Below are 14,758 nucleotides of genomic sequence, written 5' to 3'. Positions count from 1 at the left end.
GCAGAGCCCACTCCGGACTGGGATGAACGACCTCGCCAGCACAGGCTCTTGACACAGCACTCCACACCTGTGCCCTTCTGCCTTCAAAGCCTCCAAAATTTTCATCATGACAGGTTGCTGCTCATCTCCTCTTGCATCCAGATTGGCTTGTGCCCAGGAAAGGAGGGAGGAAAATGGCACTTTTAAAAACCGAGATGTATATTCTGTCACTTGGTTTTAAGATGCTTTTCATCTTCTGAAATATTTTCATCTTATTTGAATATTCTTGCTGAAAAACAGGCCTTTGGATACAAATGTACAGGAAACTGGAAACTCAGAGTGTATGGGGTCTGCTGCCTCGCCTCCCATGTAGACACAGAACTGCTTTCAAGTTCCATCACTAACAGGGCAGAAGGTTCATGGACATCGATGGAGATCAGAAGCCAGGTCAGGTCCTTGTGCAGTGAGGTGCCTCCTGCTGGGTGTGCATCCAGGAGAATGTAAAAATTTGCTTTTCTTTTTGCCATTTGTCACATACTTGACTGCACACACTCAGTATTTGCTAATTGGTGGCACAGGGTGAAACGAATCCTGCAACAGGCTTTGTGTCTAACGTTTTCTAATGTCTGTTACAGATAAATGAGTCCAGATAAATGAATTACAGATTAATATGAATATTCCTAAAATAAATATCAAAGCTCTTTGATGAATTTCATTGGGTTAAAAGTTTGGTGCCTTCCGTGAACGACCAAATAGTCTTTCCATTTGCTCATGGAGAACATGGAATTGTAGAGAACATAAAATCACAGAATGACTTGGGTTGGAAGGGACCTTAAAGATCACCTTAAAGATTGTACCTCCCTGCCATGGGCAGGGACACCTTCCACTATCCCAGGTTGCTCCAAACCCCATCCAACCTGGCCCTGGACACTTTCAGGGATGGGGCAGCCACAGCTTCTCTGAGTAACCTGTGTCAGCACCTCACCACCCTCAGGGTCAAGAATTTCTTCCTAATATCTAGTTTAAATCTCTACATTCTGCATCCCTGCTGTTAAAATATATGTAAATGCAACCATGCACACAGTCACACTTCCATCCATACAGCACAATAGCAACTTCAGACCATCACTCTTATTTTTACATGCAGCGTGTGAATAGGTGTGGGTGTGTGTGAATATATTTTGGCAGGAGGAGAAATGTTTCTCCAGAGGCCAGGGATATGTGCTGAACAAAAAAGAATATTAATTTGCTTGGGTGAAAGAAGCAGCGTCTTTTGAGATGTACTGAAGACCCTCTGTTCCTGTGGTTTGCTTTGTAAATCTGTCCTGTGGAGCTTTTGGCTCCTGTCATTTGCATTTTCCTATGCACAGGGCTGAGGAAATCAGCCTGAAAGACAATTTTTATTATTATTATTATTTTTAATCAATGAAAGCCAGGAGAGAAAAAAGCAATCATTGGGCGAGTGCCAGCAGGGCTGCTCTTTTTCTCCCCTCCTTACCTCAGTGGATTCTCAGCGCTTTGGTGCTGTCAGATCAAAGGGTGCTGTGCTTCAGTCAGCATTACAGCCCTTAGATCTCACCTGCCTCTCACTGGAATTAGGCTTTCACTGGTGTGGGACACTGTGTCAGACAAGCCCCGTGAACACAAGGGAGGGTAATCACTCAGGGGATGGGACAGGTGCATTTATGAAAGCAGTTTGGAGAGGTTTGTCTATTTTTACTGTCATTTATATATTTAAAATAGGAAATAAGTTTCTCAGGTTGTTGACGTGCATTCCTCCCTTCCTTCCTTGGCTCCAGCCCTCCATTCCTGCAGTGTTAACAACGGGGGCTGTGAGCAGGAGTGTGTTCAGCTCGATGACCACTACAAGTGCCAGTGCCAGCCAGGCTACCAGCTGAGGAGGGATGCCAAATCCTGTGAAGGTAAGTCCTGCTCTACCTGCCTAGAGACACACAGTAAAGGCAATTTAAAAGACTCCAGGCTGGTGTTTTGGGTCACTGTATTCATTCCTGTTTCCCCCTGCTCTCCAAAAGCAGCTTTAGAAATCACTTATTAACAGGGTTTTAAAACGACACATGTTTGAGGTGTGAAGTTCACATTGAATCACAACTTCAAACAAGATTTTGGCCTCGCAGACCCCTGGCTGCTCCTTGCACACTGACGATGATGAGACAGGTTAGAAACTTAATCGTGTTTTAACTCTAACATTTTGTTGCTCATCAAGTTGTATATAGAGTTGGCCTGTATAACATGTTTTATTCTGCATGAAGTGTTTTCTTTATCTTCTTTTGGCTTATCACAGTCTGATTCATTCATCCTCCCCTTCACGTTTCTAAGCACTCTCACAAGCAGAACAGCAGTGCTACCTTTGATTGTTGCTTTTATTTTCTCATATATCTGAAAATATTCATCAGTTTTTAAGGCAGGCCCCCCCGTTCCTCAACACAAGCTCACACACTCATACCCTTGAATATGCCAGAGAAAGATAGGGCCAAATTTATAGATTTATTGCACTAAAATCCCTGTCACAAAACCGTTTCCATATGGCTCCTCTTCTGCTCATAGATTTTATATGCTGTGTATGAAGTGTAAGTAAATCCTGCTGTTCAGCTTGATTCCAGCTCCCACCGTGTGCAGCAAGCACTCGCCCTTCGCTTTTGGCCCCCCCAGATCCTGCCTTCTGCAGAGGCTGTGCCTCACTGAGCACCCACAGCAGGCTGACCTCTCTCTCTCTCACGGAGTGGACAGGTTTTGTCCCTGAGATTATCAGGAAAAGTTGGAAACAGGGAGCTTTAGTGCAGAGAGAGCACCAGAGACCTTGCTCCGCTGTCCTCCATCCTGCTTCCAAACTTCTCGTGTCTCTTCCGCTGCCTCTGGCACTCCAGGTGTCCTTTGCCAAGCCATGTGCAGACACCTGCATAGAGCTTTTTGGTGTTTTTTGTGGTGTTGTGGTGGGACAGTGGTTGCATCAGTGGGGTCTAATTGTGGCAATGCCTGGGGGGGGTGAAAGTTGTCCCTGGGTGGCCATGAAGCAGCTCAAACTTTCATGTGCCACCTCATGCTCTATCCCAGCTGCCAGCAGCTGGTTCAGCTCAGCAGCCAAACCAGCAGGCTGGGACCCCTGATGGGGGAAGTTTTGCCACTGCTGTTCCCTCCCTCACATCGTGGGGCTGATGAGGGTCAGCCCCTCACTAAAGGCAGCGATTTGTCACCAACCAGTAATTACTGAACAGTGGAGAAGGGGCAGGGTCAGCTCTGCAGGTGAGACCTTGCCTGGATCTGGCCTGGGTGCCTGCTTACCTGTATTCAGGGTGTGGAAATCAAAATAAATCAGTGCAGCCTCCCCAGGAGGGCAACTGAGCTCAGAGGAAGGAGACTCTGTAAGCAGAGCTCAGCTTGCAAAATTAATACCAAGTAGGATGTTCTTCCCCCGTAAATACCTTAGTGAATGAATGCCTGGGAGAGAAAAGTGCTAGTTGAACCAACGGACAAGATTTTTACAGGAACAAATGAGGCTGAAGTGGCCATGAACGCGTTTGGGTTGGCAATCAGAGGTGTTTTAAGTAGAAAAGGTGGGAGGAGGTGAGCCTGGCTGCTTGTAATTTCCAGCCACAAAGCATGGCTGCTGTAAGCATGGTTTGGATCAAGAAAGCTCAGCATCATGAGGGTATTTACCACAGCAGGGGTAGCTGCTCTGCAGGTGTGAATTCATGCCTGCAGACTCCTTGGGAGCTAATGCTGCACCCCATAGCCCTGAAAAGCCATAGAGAAACACTCAAGCCTAGCAATTTTAATCTTACCCACTTTAAGTTTTTCCCAGTGTAAAGTCATGATTACTGTGAACAAGGAAGTTAATTTGATAAGGCCCAATTCTCTATGTGCTCTAGAGGTCATGGCAGGCAGGACTGGACACCCTGTTCTTTGCAGCCTTGCAGTGAAGGTCTGGAAGGTCCACAGCACATGCAGGGGTCATACTCACACTGCACCAAGAGCATTTGGTGCTGACCCAGATCAGTGCAATCACCATGGCTTTCTCACACGACGTTCCTGGATATCTGGGAAACCTCTTCTTTGGTGACACGTTGCCCGAGAAACTGTGGATGCCCCATCCCTGGAAGTGTTCAAGTCCAGGTTGGATGGGGCTTTGAGCAACCTGGCCTAGCAGAAGGTGTCCCTCCCCATGGCAGGGGGGTGGAATGAGATGATCTTAAAAGTTCCTTCCAACCCACAGCGTTTCGTGATTCTGTGTCCTGGGACATCTAGGAAATCAAATCATTCCAGTAAATTTTTTTGCCATAGTGTTTGACAGCTTGGATTAGATCTTCGTAGGATGTAGTCTGTTATCTACTGAAGACATTAAGTGGAAAAAAAAGAGCAAAATGTGTAGGAAAAAGAACACTAATTAATCATTTTTAGCTTCTCCTGAAACCTGCCTTTACCAGGAACAAATATGTCACTGGAAAGCAAGTCAATCAGTGATTACCTTATGTCCTGAAGATCTTTCTTTTACAAACTTTTATCTCATCTTAGGACTTCCAAGGCTGCTATCTTTATTCAAATTACTATGTTTTACTACCATCTACCATATAATTTGTTGTTTGCCTGTTGTCATGTCACAGAGCATTACAAGTTTTACTCTCTGCTGTAATCATTCTCAAATTAAAGCTCTAGCTGCTCTGAAAACCTCTATAATATGCAGGTTTAACAGATGCTGTTTGATAGTGATTTCATTTAATTTACCCAAATAGAAAAAGAATCAGCAAATAACTCAATATTTCATATCAGCAAGGAGTGAGTTCTTGCTTGAAGCTAAATCCTTTGTAGAGTGCAAATTGTCGAGCTGCAGAGCCAAGTTGTCAGCCTTGAAAGTGTCGTGTACGATGAAGTGCTGCTGTTCCTTGGAAACCTATTTGCAACCTATCGTGTCAGAAGTCCAATTTCAGTTCTACATCCCTAACAATGTTTTTGGGGGTTTTTTTTGTTTTTTTATTTATTTAAATACTGTCAAGTCAAACTCAGCCTTGCAGACTGGAATGGTTGTGTTCTTGAGACGGTGACGTGAGGGAGTTTGAAGGTGTTCTGGGGCAACATCCTCCTTTGCCAAACTGTGGCACAAAATGCTACTTGGCTGTACAGAAAAGTGAAAATTGGTGGAAATGAAAAAAACCTACCCCATGTTTAAATGTATCTATAGAAAGCAGAGGTTTTTCTCTCCTATTCCCTTCTCCTGCAGAGCTACATATATATGGATAGCCACTGGAAGAGCAAAGCAGCAAGGTCTAGATCAAAACTCCTTCAGCCCAGGGTTCCTCAAACCCTGACTCCACTACCAGTGCTGTGGAACTGATGTTGATTTTCTCCCTGGGGCTCTGATAGAAGGTGGCTTTTACAGAGCTTGGGAAGGAGATGATGGGCTGGAGGCGAGTGAGGAATAATGGTCAAATATCTCAAATCAGACAATAATTAGTAAAATGCCAAAACTGAATTAGAGCTTGAATTGTAAGGAAATAAGCATAAATTTTAAAAAACTTCAATTGAATCTAAGCAGAACTCTAGAGGACACATTTTAAAGGTGTCCTCCAAATTTACCTACAGAGTGTTATTCACCAGTATGTTGGTGTAATGAGTGCTCCAACCCAAAACCTCAGCCTGGTGCAGAATATGAGATCTTAACCCAAATCAGACCTGTCTAAACAGTCCTGGCAGGTCTGTTTTGGTGTGTGCCAAGTCTTTATTCGGGCAGATACCTAGGTATGCTTCCAGCAGCTATATGTTCCAGAAATAAAACCATAAAACACAGTGAAATCTTTGAACTGGAGACTTCTCCAGGCACTTTTTACAAAGTGTTTTTAAGTACTTGCCCCTTAGAGTGGCTTATCCTTGAAAAAGTATGTTATTGTTCAAGAAAAGGGAAAAACCTTGATGTACAACATAAATGGCATATGTTTATAGACTGAAGGATGTCTTTTGGGGCTCTTCAAAGTTTATTTCCTCTAGAGCCTTTTAAATATTCATTGTCTCATGGTGAACTGCACCACTGTGTGTGTTTATGGGTTCACGCATATTGGAGTGCTAATTGCTGTTGTTTAGCGAACTCTTGAAATCTGTTCAGGTACAACAAAATAAGAATAAAATGTACTTTTTTTGTCCTATTTCCCATGTGTAATACAAGCTCAGTTTCCTGCTGTTTAAAGCATTGCTGGTACTCCATGAAAAATATTGTCCAGCAACAGAGGAAATAACACCCAGAAAAACAACGGCTTTACTATACACCAAAGTCTGTCAATTTTTTTTCCCCAGTCTAATCTCTTACAGCTACTTCATTGTAACGATGGCAGGTAAGACCATTTTCAGGCAAAAAAGTGACCTTTCAGTTGACAGTGTGCTCTAATTGGTTTCAGCAATAGACCCCTGCACAAGTGGGAACGGAGGATGCTCACAAATCTGTCAAAACGCGGGAGGAATTGCAAAATGCGAGTGTCATCCAGGGTATTATCTTTCTGCAGACAAAAAGTCCTGTTTAGGTAAGAAACTATGGACTATTTATCGTGAAGAAAGTTATTAATCAGAGCTCACTGAGCTCTGGGTGGAGAGGAATGTGTTACACAAATATATGTGTGCGTTTTGAATCAGCGTCTCTCTCTCTCTCTCTGTGATATTCACATCAGCCCACAGTCTTGAAGGACCATTTTGGTAATGAAAACTCCTCCATGATCTCCTAAGTCATGCTTTCTAGCATCTGGATTTTTAGATACTGTAGTGTTATTGTTGTAGTGTTCCCTTTAAAATAATGTCCCAGATACAACTCCTGGAAAATTGGTTCAAGTAACACTCTGAACCAGGTCACTGAAAACCTATTTAGAATTCAAAGGGCTTTTTAGCTGGAGAACTGTTTCCATATTAATGGAGAAACTACTGTGAAGGAAGAAATCCTGATGTGTAAGATTTCCAAAGAGAGTGGCTTAAAAAGTTGAATTCCAAAGTCCTGTATTTAGTCTGGGGTTCTCAAAAGGATCTATAGCATCTCTGACCCAAAATGTGGGGGAATTAGAGATCAAAATACCTGCTTTTCTCTTCCAGTATGATGAAAGCATTGGTGGACTTCATGGTGCACAGATTTTTAACAACCAAGTCAGGATCAACATACATATTCAGATACTAATTTTAAACTCCTTCTTTTAAGAATTTGGTCAACATTTTGCCAATATTTAAATTATTGTCTTGTATAAAGGGTACTGGGTGCCTTGCAAAATACTTGCTTCCTATCCTGAGTGTTTTATAGTGCCTGGAAACCTTTCTGTGAGTGGCAAGGAACACCTCAGCAATTCTCCTCTTACTGGGGTACCTCATGAGGAAGTCACTGAAAAAAAAAGTATTTTCAAGTAGTTTAGACACTTCACTGGTGATTGTTAGATGGAAACAGCATTGGTTTAACAGTAGGGTCAGCATGTTACTTGTTTTATCTCAGATTCACATTGACAATTCCGTTAATTTATGTATAAACTAAAGCACTGAGTTAACTTGCAGTGTTATATATTGGAACAAATTTTCTCCCCAGCCTCATGGCAACAATCTTTTGAATCATTAAGCAGCATGTCTTGCCATGGATATACAATTATTGGTTTTTCCTCCTAGAAGTTATTCAATGTCTTTTGCAAAATTCAAGCTGGTATTTGACTCTCTGGAAGCCGAGCTGGAAGGACACAGAGGGCAACTGAAGTCTCATACTTTGGCTGCATTTCCAAGACAGGAAGAAACACATGCAGGATGGTGGCTGTTTATGGGTTTTCCAACCTTTTATTATTATTTTCGAAAAGAAGAAGAGAAAAGAATATTTACAGCACTGTCCAATGTACTCTACTTGCAAGCTGACAATTACAGAAAAAGGAGAAATAAGCCATTTTATTTTAAGCAGCAGCTGCTCACAGGGCTGCTTCAGAGAAGCTGTCATTTGTCCTGAAATTTTCATGAGCCCGTGTGTGGTGTTTGCACTGCCTGGGGCCTCTCTTTGCAAGGAGCCTGATTGCATTCATCAGGCTGCTTGTGTTCAACTACAAGGGGCCACGAGTACAGCGCTGCTTACAGCACACGTGGAGGAAAAAAACTCCTGGGAAGCGGTTTGCTGGGATAAAAGGTGAGGAGCTGCACACCGGACTGTTCCCTCCTCTGTGCGGGACACTGACCCAGGATTGGTGCAATAAATAATCTGCATTTTGCAAGGAAAATGTCGGAACAAGGAGCAGGAGGTGGGTCAGGGGTTTGCCATCTGTAATGCCACTCTTTGCACAGAGGTTGGTGTTTTGTCCAACTGTGCAGTACTTAGTGTAAGTTTTTGCTTTGCTTTTTTTGCAGTAATTACTTCTTAAAAGTGTTTTTATGCTCCACTGAGGTTTTAGGAAGATGGACAACTTTGGTGATGTTTAACTCCAAAACGCAGACTAGTACATGTGAAGGTGAGAAACAGACTGTTTGACAGAGGACTGGGGGAAGAACAGCCTCTCCACCTATAGCTCTGCACCTTTTTCTTTTCTTACAAGTGGGATGAAGCTCCTCTGGCTGGAGCAGGTGCCTCCTGCTGTACCGCTGTAGAAGCAGCTGAAGGATTCAGGGATGTGACAGAGGAGTTCTGTCTCCATCATCCCTGCTGAAACCCAGCCACCACTTAACCCAGATCATTTGACATTCACAAAACAATCAGCTATTTCCTGCTCCATTAATTTAAATATAATGGCATTGAGGACCTGATGATAATTTCAGAGTAAGGACTTTCTTCTGTGTTCTTCATGTGGCATCTTTTGCCATTGCTCTTTTACAGGAATAATAAACAAGTTGCTTTGGCTGATACTGTAAATATAATGTTTGATGTTGTAGATACTCACTCTGAGAAGTTCAAGGTCAATGGTGTTTAGAAAAAAAAGATTGTTTTGGAGAATAATGTCACTTCAGTGTTCCTGGATTTGTCAGATGCCGCCCTTTGTAGACTCACATCAAGATGCCGTTTTCAACAGATGTTTGGACATACAGCCATGTCCACATAGAGCAATAATATGCTTTATTTTAATATCCAAGTGAATGTCTTTGCCTTTCTCCCTGCTCTGCAGACATTGACGAGTGTGCAGAAGGCAGAGCCAGGTGTGCTCATCGTTGTGTGAACACTCTGGGATCCTTCACCTGTGCCTGTAATCCCGGCTTCGAGCTGGGGGCTGATGGAAAGCAGTGCTACCGTAAGTGACACCTGTACAGCTGCACATTTCAGGCTGGTTTAGCTCCAAACTGCTATGCTTTGCTTTTAATTCAGTGAGATTAGCATTCCCAGGAAAATAAGTGTATGCAAAAGCTCAAGCTTAATAGTATTTTCTCTATCTTCTGCTGCTGCTGGGTTTGCAGGGTGACACATTCCTAAGCCTGTGTTCACAGACCTTAATTACTGCATTTCAAAGAGCAAATAGCCCGGTTGGTTTATCTTCAGAGTCTGGTGAATTCTACTGCAGAGCTACCAGACTATTGCTACTCTATGAAATGCTTCCTGCCCTCCTCCTCCCAATTTTCTTGTATGCTGAAGTCGATGCAAGAGAAAATGAACGCGATGTTCTGCTCTTGTCTTTATCTATCTGGGTTTGCTTATGTTTCTCCTGAGTTTATTGACTCTATAAAGAGGATGCTTTTTTAAAAAGGAGAAAAAAGAAGAAGGATTGGGGATTAAAAAAATAGCTGAACATCTAAAATTTCCTAAACTAAAGTGAGCTCTGTTGTCTTCTCTCACATACTTACCTCTTGCCAGGGGGCTTTCTTAATCAACACTGCTTTTCTGGAAATGGGGGTTGACTCCCAGCACTATTAGTTGATAGGTGATTCCTGGGCTGTCCTTGAGGGCAAATTTAGGTTAATAAAGGAGGTGATGTGGAAGAGTTGGGGTTATTATGGACCTAACATAAGCTCACTGGAATGCAGACAAAAGCATGACCTGTTTTAGCAAAGAGGTGGGCAAAGATCACTCAATCTAATAATACTGTGCAAGAGCTTTCAGCAGTGTTTCCTTAGGAAAATACAGTGCATGCCAGAGAATGAGTGCTTTATTTAAGAATGTGTGTGTAAGAAATACTTATTAAGGATGAAATTCAGTTTCAAAGCATTAGCATACATTAAAAACAAAACCGAATTATGTGAGAGACATCCTGGAGAGCTATTTCATAGGAGATGGGGAACTGTGAGTGGTACAATGGCAGAGGAAATGTGATTAATATATAGATATGAAATGTTCTGTTATAGGCATAAAAAAGAGGTTTAGACCACTTAGATTTCATTGTGGTTTTCTGATAATATATTTTCTGGATGTTCAGCAGATCTCAGGGGATGGTGATTCTCTGTGCCTCATGAACAATATTGCAGAGCAAACAATAAAAATAAAAACATTCTGCATATATTTATGATCAGGATTATCCCAGTGTTTGAGCAATTTACAATCTTTGTTTATTCTTTCATTTCCCTGGTGGCTTGGGGAAGAGCTGTTATTCCAGTTTTACTGATGAAGAACTGAGACAAAGTAAATGATGAAGATTGTGTATAAAGTCAGATTCTGCATTTAATCGCTGGGTTTCCTAAATCCCAGCTTAACGTACTGGACAGGAGACAGGATTTCTTATCCCTGGTGCACATAATCATCCTATGCATGAGATGTAGCCCTCAATATTTCTTCTCCTAATTTATACTCTCTTTTAGCTAGACTTGCACTTCTTGTTGGCAAACTGGTTGCTCCCTGGGAGCGCCAAGAGGGGTAGGACCAGACCCACAAATGTGTCTGGGGAAATTCTGTGCCAGAAATGAGCTGGGGTGTTTCTGGAACTACAGTGGCTTCTTTAGGAAGGTAACCTGCGTAGCATGGGAAATTAATTCTTCTCTAAATAGCTCTGTAACAAGACAATCCAGCTAATTCTTCAAAAGAAACTTTATAATTGACCCCATAGTTTCTTTTCATCCTGAAGAAATCATCTGATGAAGCACCTGGGTGGGACTGAGGTGGGCAGGTGTTCCCTTTTCTCTATGAGGGTTCCCACTGGACATGGCCAGGATGTTGTGAGGACTGTCCAGCAGTGCAGGAGGGTGGGGGAATCTGTCAGGGTGAAGGGGGCTGGCAATAGCATTGTACCACCAGCCTGTATTAGCTCTGGGGGACAAAGTCTCAGCAGAGGAGGTGCTCCATGATGCTGGAAAGGACATCCGGGGGCCAAAACCTGCAGATTGTTCTGTATTGTAGTTGGGTGCCCACTTCACCAGCGAGACTCTTCTATGGAAGTTTTAATGCCTTTGTGTTTGGTGGATGTTTCAGCATCCAAGTCTTTGCCATTCCCATACAAATCTAGAAGCTGCTCTTTGGAAAGCACAAGCAGACTGGGTTGAGATGGACCACCTGGGCTCCTCAGATGGTTCTTTTCCTCCTTTGGGGCAAGGATTGTGTCCAAACAAAGCATAAATCTGAGGAAACCTGTGGAGGCTCCTGTAGCAGGCAGGCTGCTGGAATGCTGAGCTGGCTTCACGTTGCTGAAGTCAAGTGAATCCACTGTTATGACACATGGAGACAAACACCCAGAGCTCAGTGATTCCAAAGCGTGCTCTTCTGGGACGTGTGAGGGAGCTGAGTTTATGTTCCCTGCTGCAGCACTCGGCTCGTGGCTGCTGTTTTACAGAAGGCTGATTCTCCAGTGACTCCCCCCCTGGGCTTGCTTTTTAACATCCTTTTGATTTATTTCTCTGCAAGGCATCGAGATGGAAATCGTCGATAGCTGCCAGGAGGGCAACGGGGGCTGCTCCCACCACTGCGAGCACACGGCCGCGGGGCCCCGCTGCTCCTGCGACAGCGGATATCGCCTGGGCATGGATGGACAGACCTGCACGGGTAATCCAGGGAGACAGGAGGTGTGGGGTGCTCTGCAAGGGTTGCTGTCGCTCTAGGAAATACCTTCCCTTCTTTTGCAAGTGTTAATTAGTGTCGTCCTCTGGCGCTTCCTCGGCGCTGCTCCAGCTTGCCCTGCTCCGCGTGTTCACTGGGATTGTTCACTAACGAGGGGAAGGAGTTCTGCCTCCCACATGGAAGATGACACTGGTGCATCACCAGTTGCCATGGCCATCTCTCACTGTGTGCAGCCCTGACTTGACTTGATTTTCCTTCCCTTCTCAGCCGGTGGCTGGGAAGAGGTTGGCTGTGGCTGGGAGCAGCAACACGGCTGCTCTGAAGTGCTTCATGCACAAACCTCACTTTGTGATATGAAGGTTGTTGTGTTTCCATCAGATTTACTCAGTGATGAGATTGCACTTCTGGCTGTGAGAAGTCTCACTTGGGAAGTGAAAGCAATATAGTTATTTTGGGTTTACTTCAAGAGAAGAGCTTAAAAATTCATGTTTTGAGCAATTTTATTATGTGATTTTTTTCTTTTTTTTTTGTATTTTTGTTTTTGTTTGTTTGTTTGTTTATGGCATTTGTAATGCAAACTACATCTCATTCTGGTTTTGACTTGCTGTCACTAAGCCAATAAAGTTTTCAAGAATAGCCAAGAAGAGAGGTGGAGGGAAAGGAGCAGGCATCACAAAGCAGTGTAGTAAGACATGAGAGGTAGAGAGTGGGAGCACTGGTGAGTGAGAGGCATTACAGACAAAATGAGTCTTGCAAGGAAAAAAGCCAAGTGCAGGAGAGAGAGGAGCAGGGGAGGAGGAAGGCAAAGGTGGGTGATGATGCAGCTTCAAAAGCAAAACTTAAAAAGGTCTGGGAGGCAAATTTGGAGCCAGAGCCTCACAGAGGTGGGTGGGTTACACAGTGTTGTCTGTCTATGGCTGACAGGAGCAGAGCAGCCTCCTGCCCACATCCCAGCTCAGTGGCCTCCTGATGGGGATTTCAGAGGGAAGCTGTTACTCCAGACACAGAAAGGGAAGGGAGAGCACAAAGGAAGGGTTTGGCAAGGCTGAGGACATGGAAAGTTGCTCTTAATAGCAAAAATCTCCTTTTTGTTGGATGAATGTTTTGTATTCCTACACAAACACGGAGCTGTTGCTGGACCCCAGAGCATCACCTGACATACTGCAGGGGAGCTCAGCTTGTGACGTTTCTGGAAAACACTGCATTCAAATAACCTGCATTAATCATTTTCACAGTGACCTCCTCACCTCAATTGATTAATTACATTTTCTTTCTCCTGCCCATGTTTCCTCATAAAGTTGGTGCTCCTTCCAAGGTTAATTGAGACACTGACCTCTCCCATCTGCAGCTGCTCAGCTGGGCAACCTTCAGAAGCATTGTGCAGACTCAGCATTGACAAGGTGGCCCTTGGATGGCCACTGACCTGCTCAGCAGCCTGCCCGGGCTGACAGCAGCCAGGAGCCTGCAGTGCAAAGATAACAGCTCAGTTCTTGTGTCTAATCACCAGAACAGGGGTGTCAATGCTACCAACTTCTGGGTGAACACAGAGCAGGATGAGGCAACAGACAATTAGTTATCAAAACTGCAATTAGTTAACAAAGGCTCTAATTGCCCCTACCAGCTGCTGATGTCCAGTAAAATGCCTTGTTGGATCAGAGCATTGTTTCACTGTTAGTTTGCATTGAATAAGGGTAAATGTAAAGTCCAAGTGGTTAAATGTAGGTTACTGCTAAAGAGCAGGTATTTGAGGGCTGGTGGGTCCTAGCTGTGGTCTGTTTTCATAGAATCATAGAGTGTCCTGAGTTGGAAGGGACCCACAAGGATCAAGTTCAACTCCCGGCCCTGCACAGGACATCCCAAGAATCCCACCAAATGCCTGAAAGTGTCATCCAAACACTCTTGGAGCTCTGTCAGGCTTAGTGCTCTGGAGAACCTGTTCCAGCGCCCAAACACCCTCTGGGTGAAGAACCTTTTCCTAATATCCAGCCTAAACCTCCCCTGACACAGCTCCAGCTGTTCCTTTGGGTCCTACTGCTGGTCACCAGCGAGACCAACTGGTGTTCTGTAAATCACCTCGTGGCAGCTGAGACTTGTGGAGGAGATGCCTCTCCCTGGACATGAAGGGTGTTGGCTGCTATGGGAGAAGGTAGAAGACAGCTGCTGTCAGGATTCAGGATTCAAACAGTGCTTTGGGTGGGTGAAGTGAGAGGAAGACATAGAAAGATGTCTGCTGAAGCACAGTAGCCGTGAGCAGAACTGTGGCAGCAGCTCAGACTGTGTCCAAGAGCTAAACGTGCTGCCCTTTCCTTGCAGAGGTGGATGAGTGTGAGACTGGGGAGTCCTGCTGCTCCCAGTTCTGCATCAACTACGCAGGGGGCTACGAGTGTGCCTGCAAAGGGGGGTTCCAGCTCAACGCCGACGGCTGCGCCTGCGACGGTGAGTCACGGAATCATGGAATGGTTTGGGTTGTAGGGGACTTAAAGATCATCTCATTCCCACGTCCCTACCATGGGCAGGGACACCTTCAGCTAGATCAGGTTGCTCCAAGCCCTGTCCAACCTGGCCTTGATGGGAGCATCAGGAACTTCCAGGGATGGGGCAGCCACAGCTTCTCTGGGCAACCTGTGCCGGGACCTCACCACCCTCACAGGGAAGAATTCTTTCCTAATATCTGATCTAATCCTGCCCTCTGTTAATTTAAAGCCATTCTCACTTGTTCTATATCATTCCATGCCCTTGTCAAAAGTCCTTTGATACCAGAGGCTCGATCTAACTAAGCACAACCAAGGGCAGAAGAAATGCTGTCAAAGCCCATTGCAGGGCTTTGTAGGCATTGCCCTAATGAGAGAATCGCTGACCCTCTGCCAGCTT

At 44.5% G+C, this 14,758-nt stretch overlaps 1 protein-coding gene across 1 annotated transcript in view; it reads left to right on the top strand.

Moving 5' to 3' along the window:
* The window catches only part of LOC113949163 (multiple epidermal growth factor-like domains protein 6), a 189,117-nt gene that overhangs the window by 128,372 nt on the left and 45,987 nt on the right, over window positions 1–14,758 (top strand). The window contains exons 7-11 of the mRNA XM_027647410.1: window positions 1,779–1,901; window positions 6,381–6,503; window positions 9,081–9,203; window positions 11,735–11,872; window positions 14,201–14,323. Coding sequence (XP_027503211.1) covers window positions 1,779–1,901; window positions 6,381–6,503; window positions 9,081–9,203; window positions 11,735–11,872; window positions 14,201–14,323 — 630 coding nt within the window. The remainder of the gene's footprint in view (window positions 1–1,778; window positions 1,902–6,380; window positions 6,504–9,080; window positions 9,204–11,734; window positions 11,873–14,200; window positions 14,324–14,758) is intronic.

Source organism: Corapipo altera, unplaced genomic scaffold (assembly GCF_003945725.1).
Source record: "Corapipo altera isolate COAL_440 unplaced genomic scaffold, ASM394572v1 113, whole genome shotgun sequence".
In the NCBI taxonomy this organism is placed as follows: Eukaryota; Metazoa; Chordata; class Aves; order Passeriformes; family Pipridae; genus Corapipo; species Corapipo altera.
This window is presented reverse-complemented; position numbering and strand designations above follow the sequence as displayed.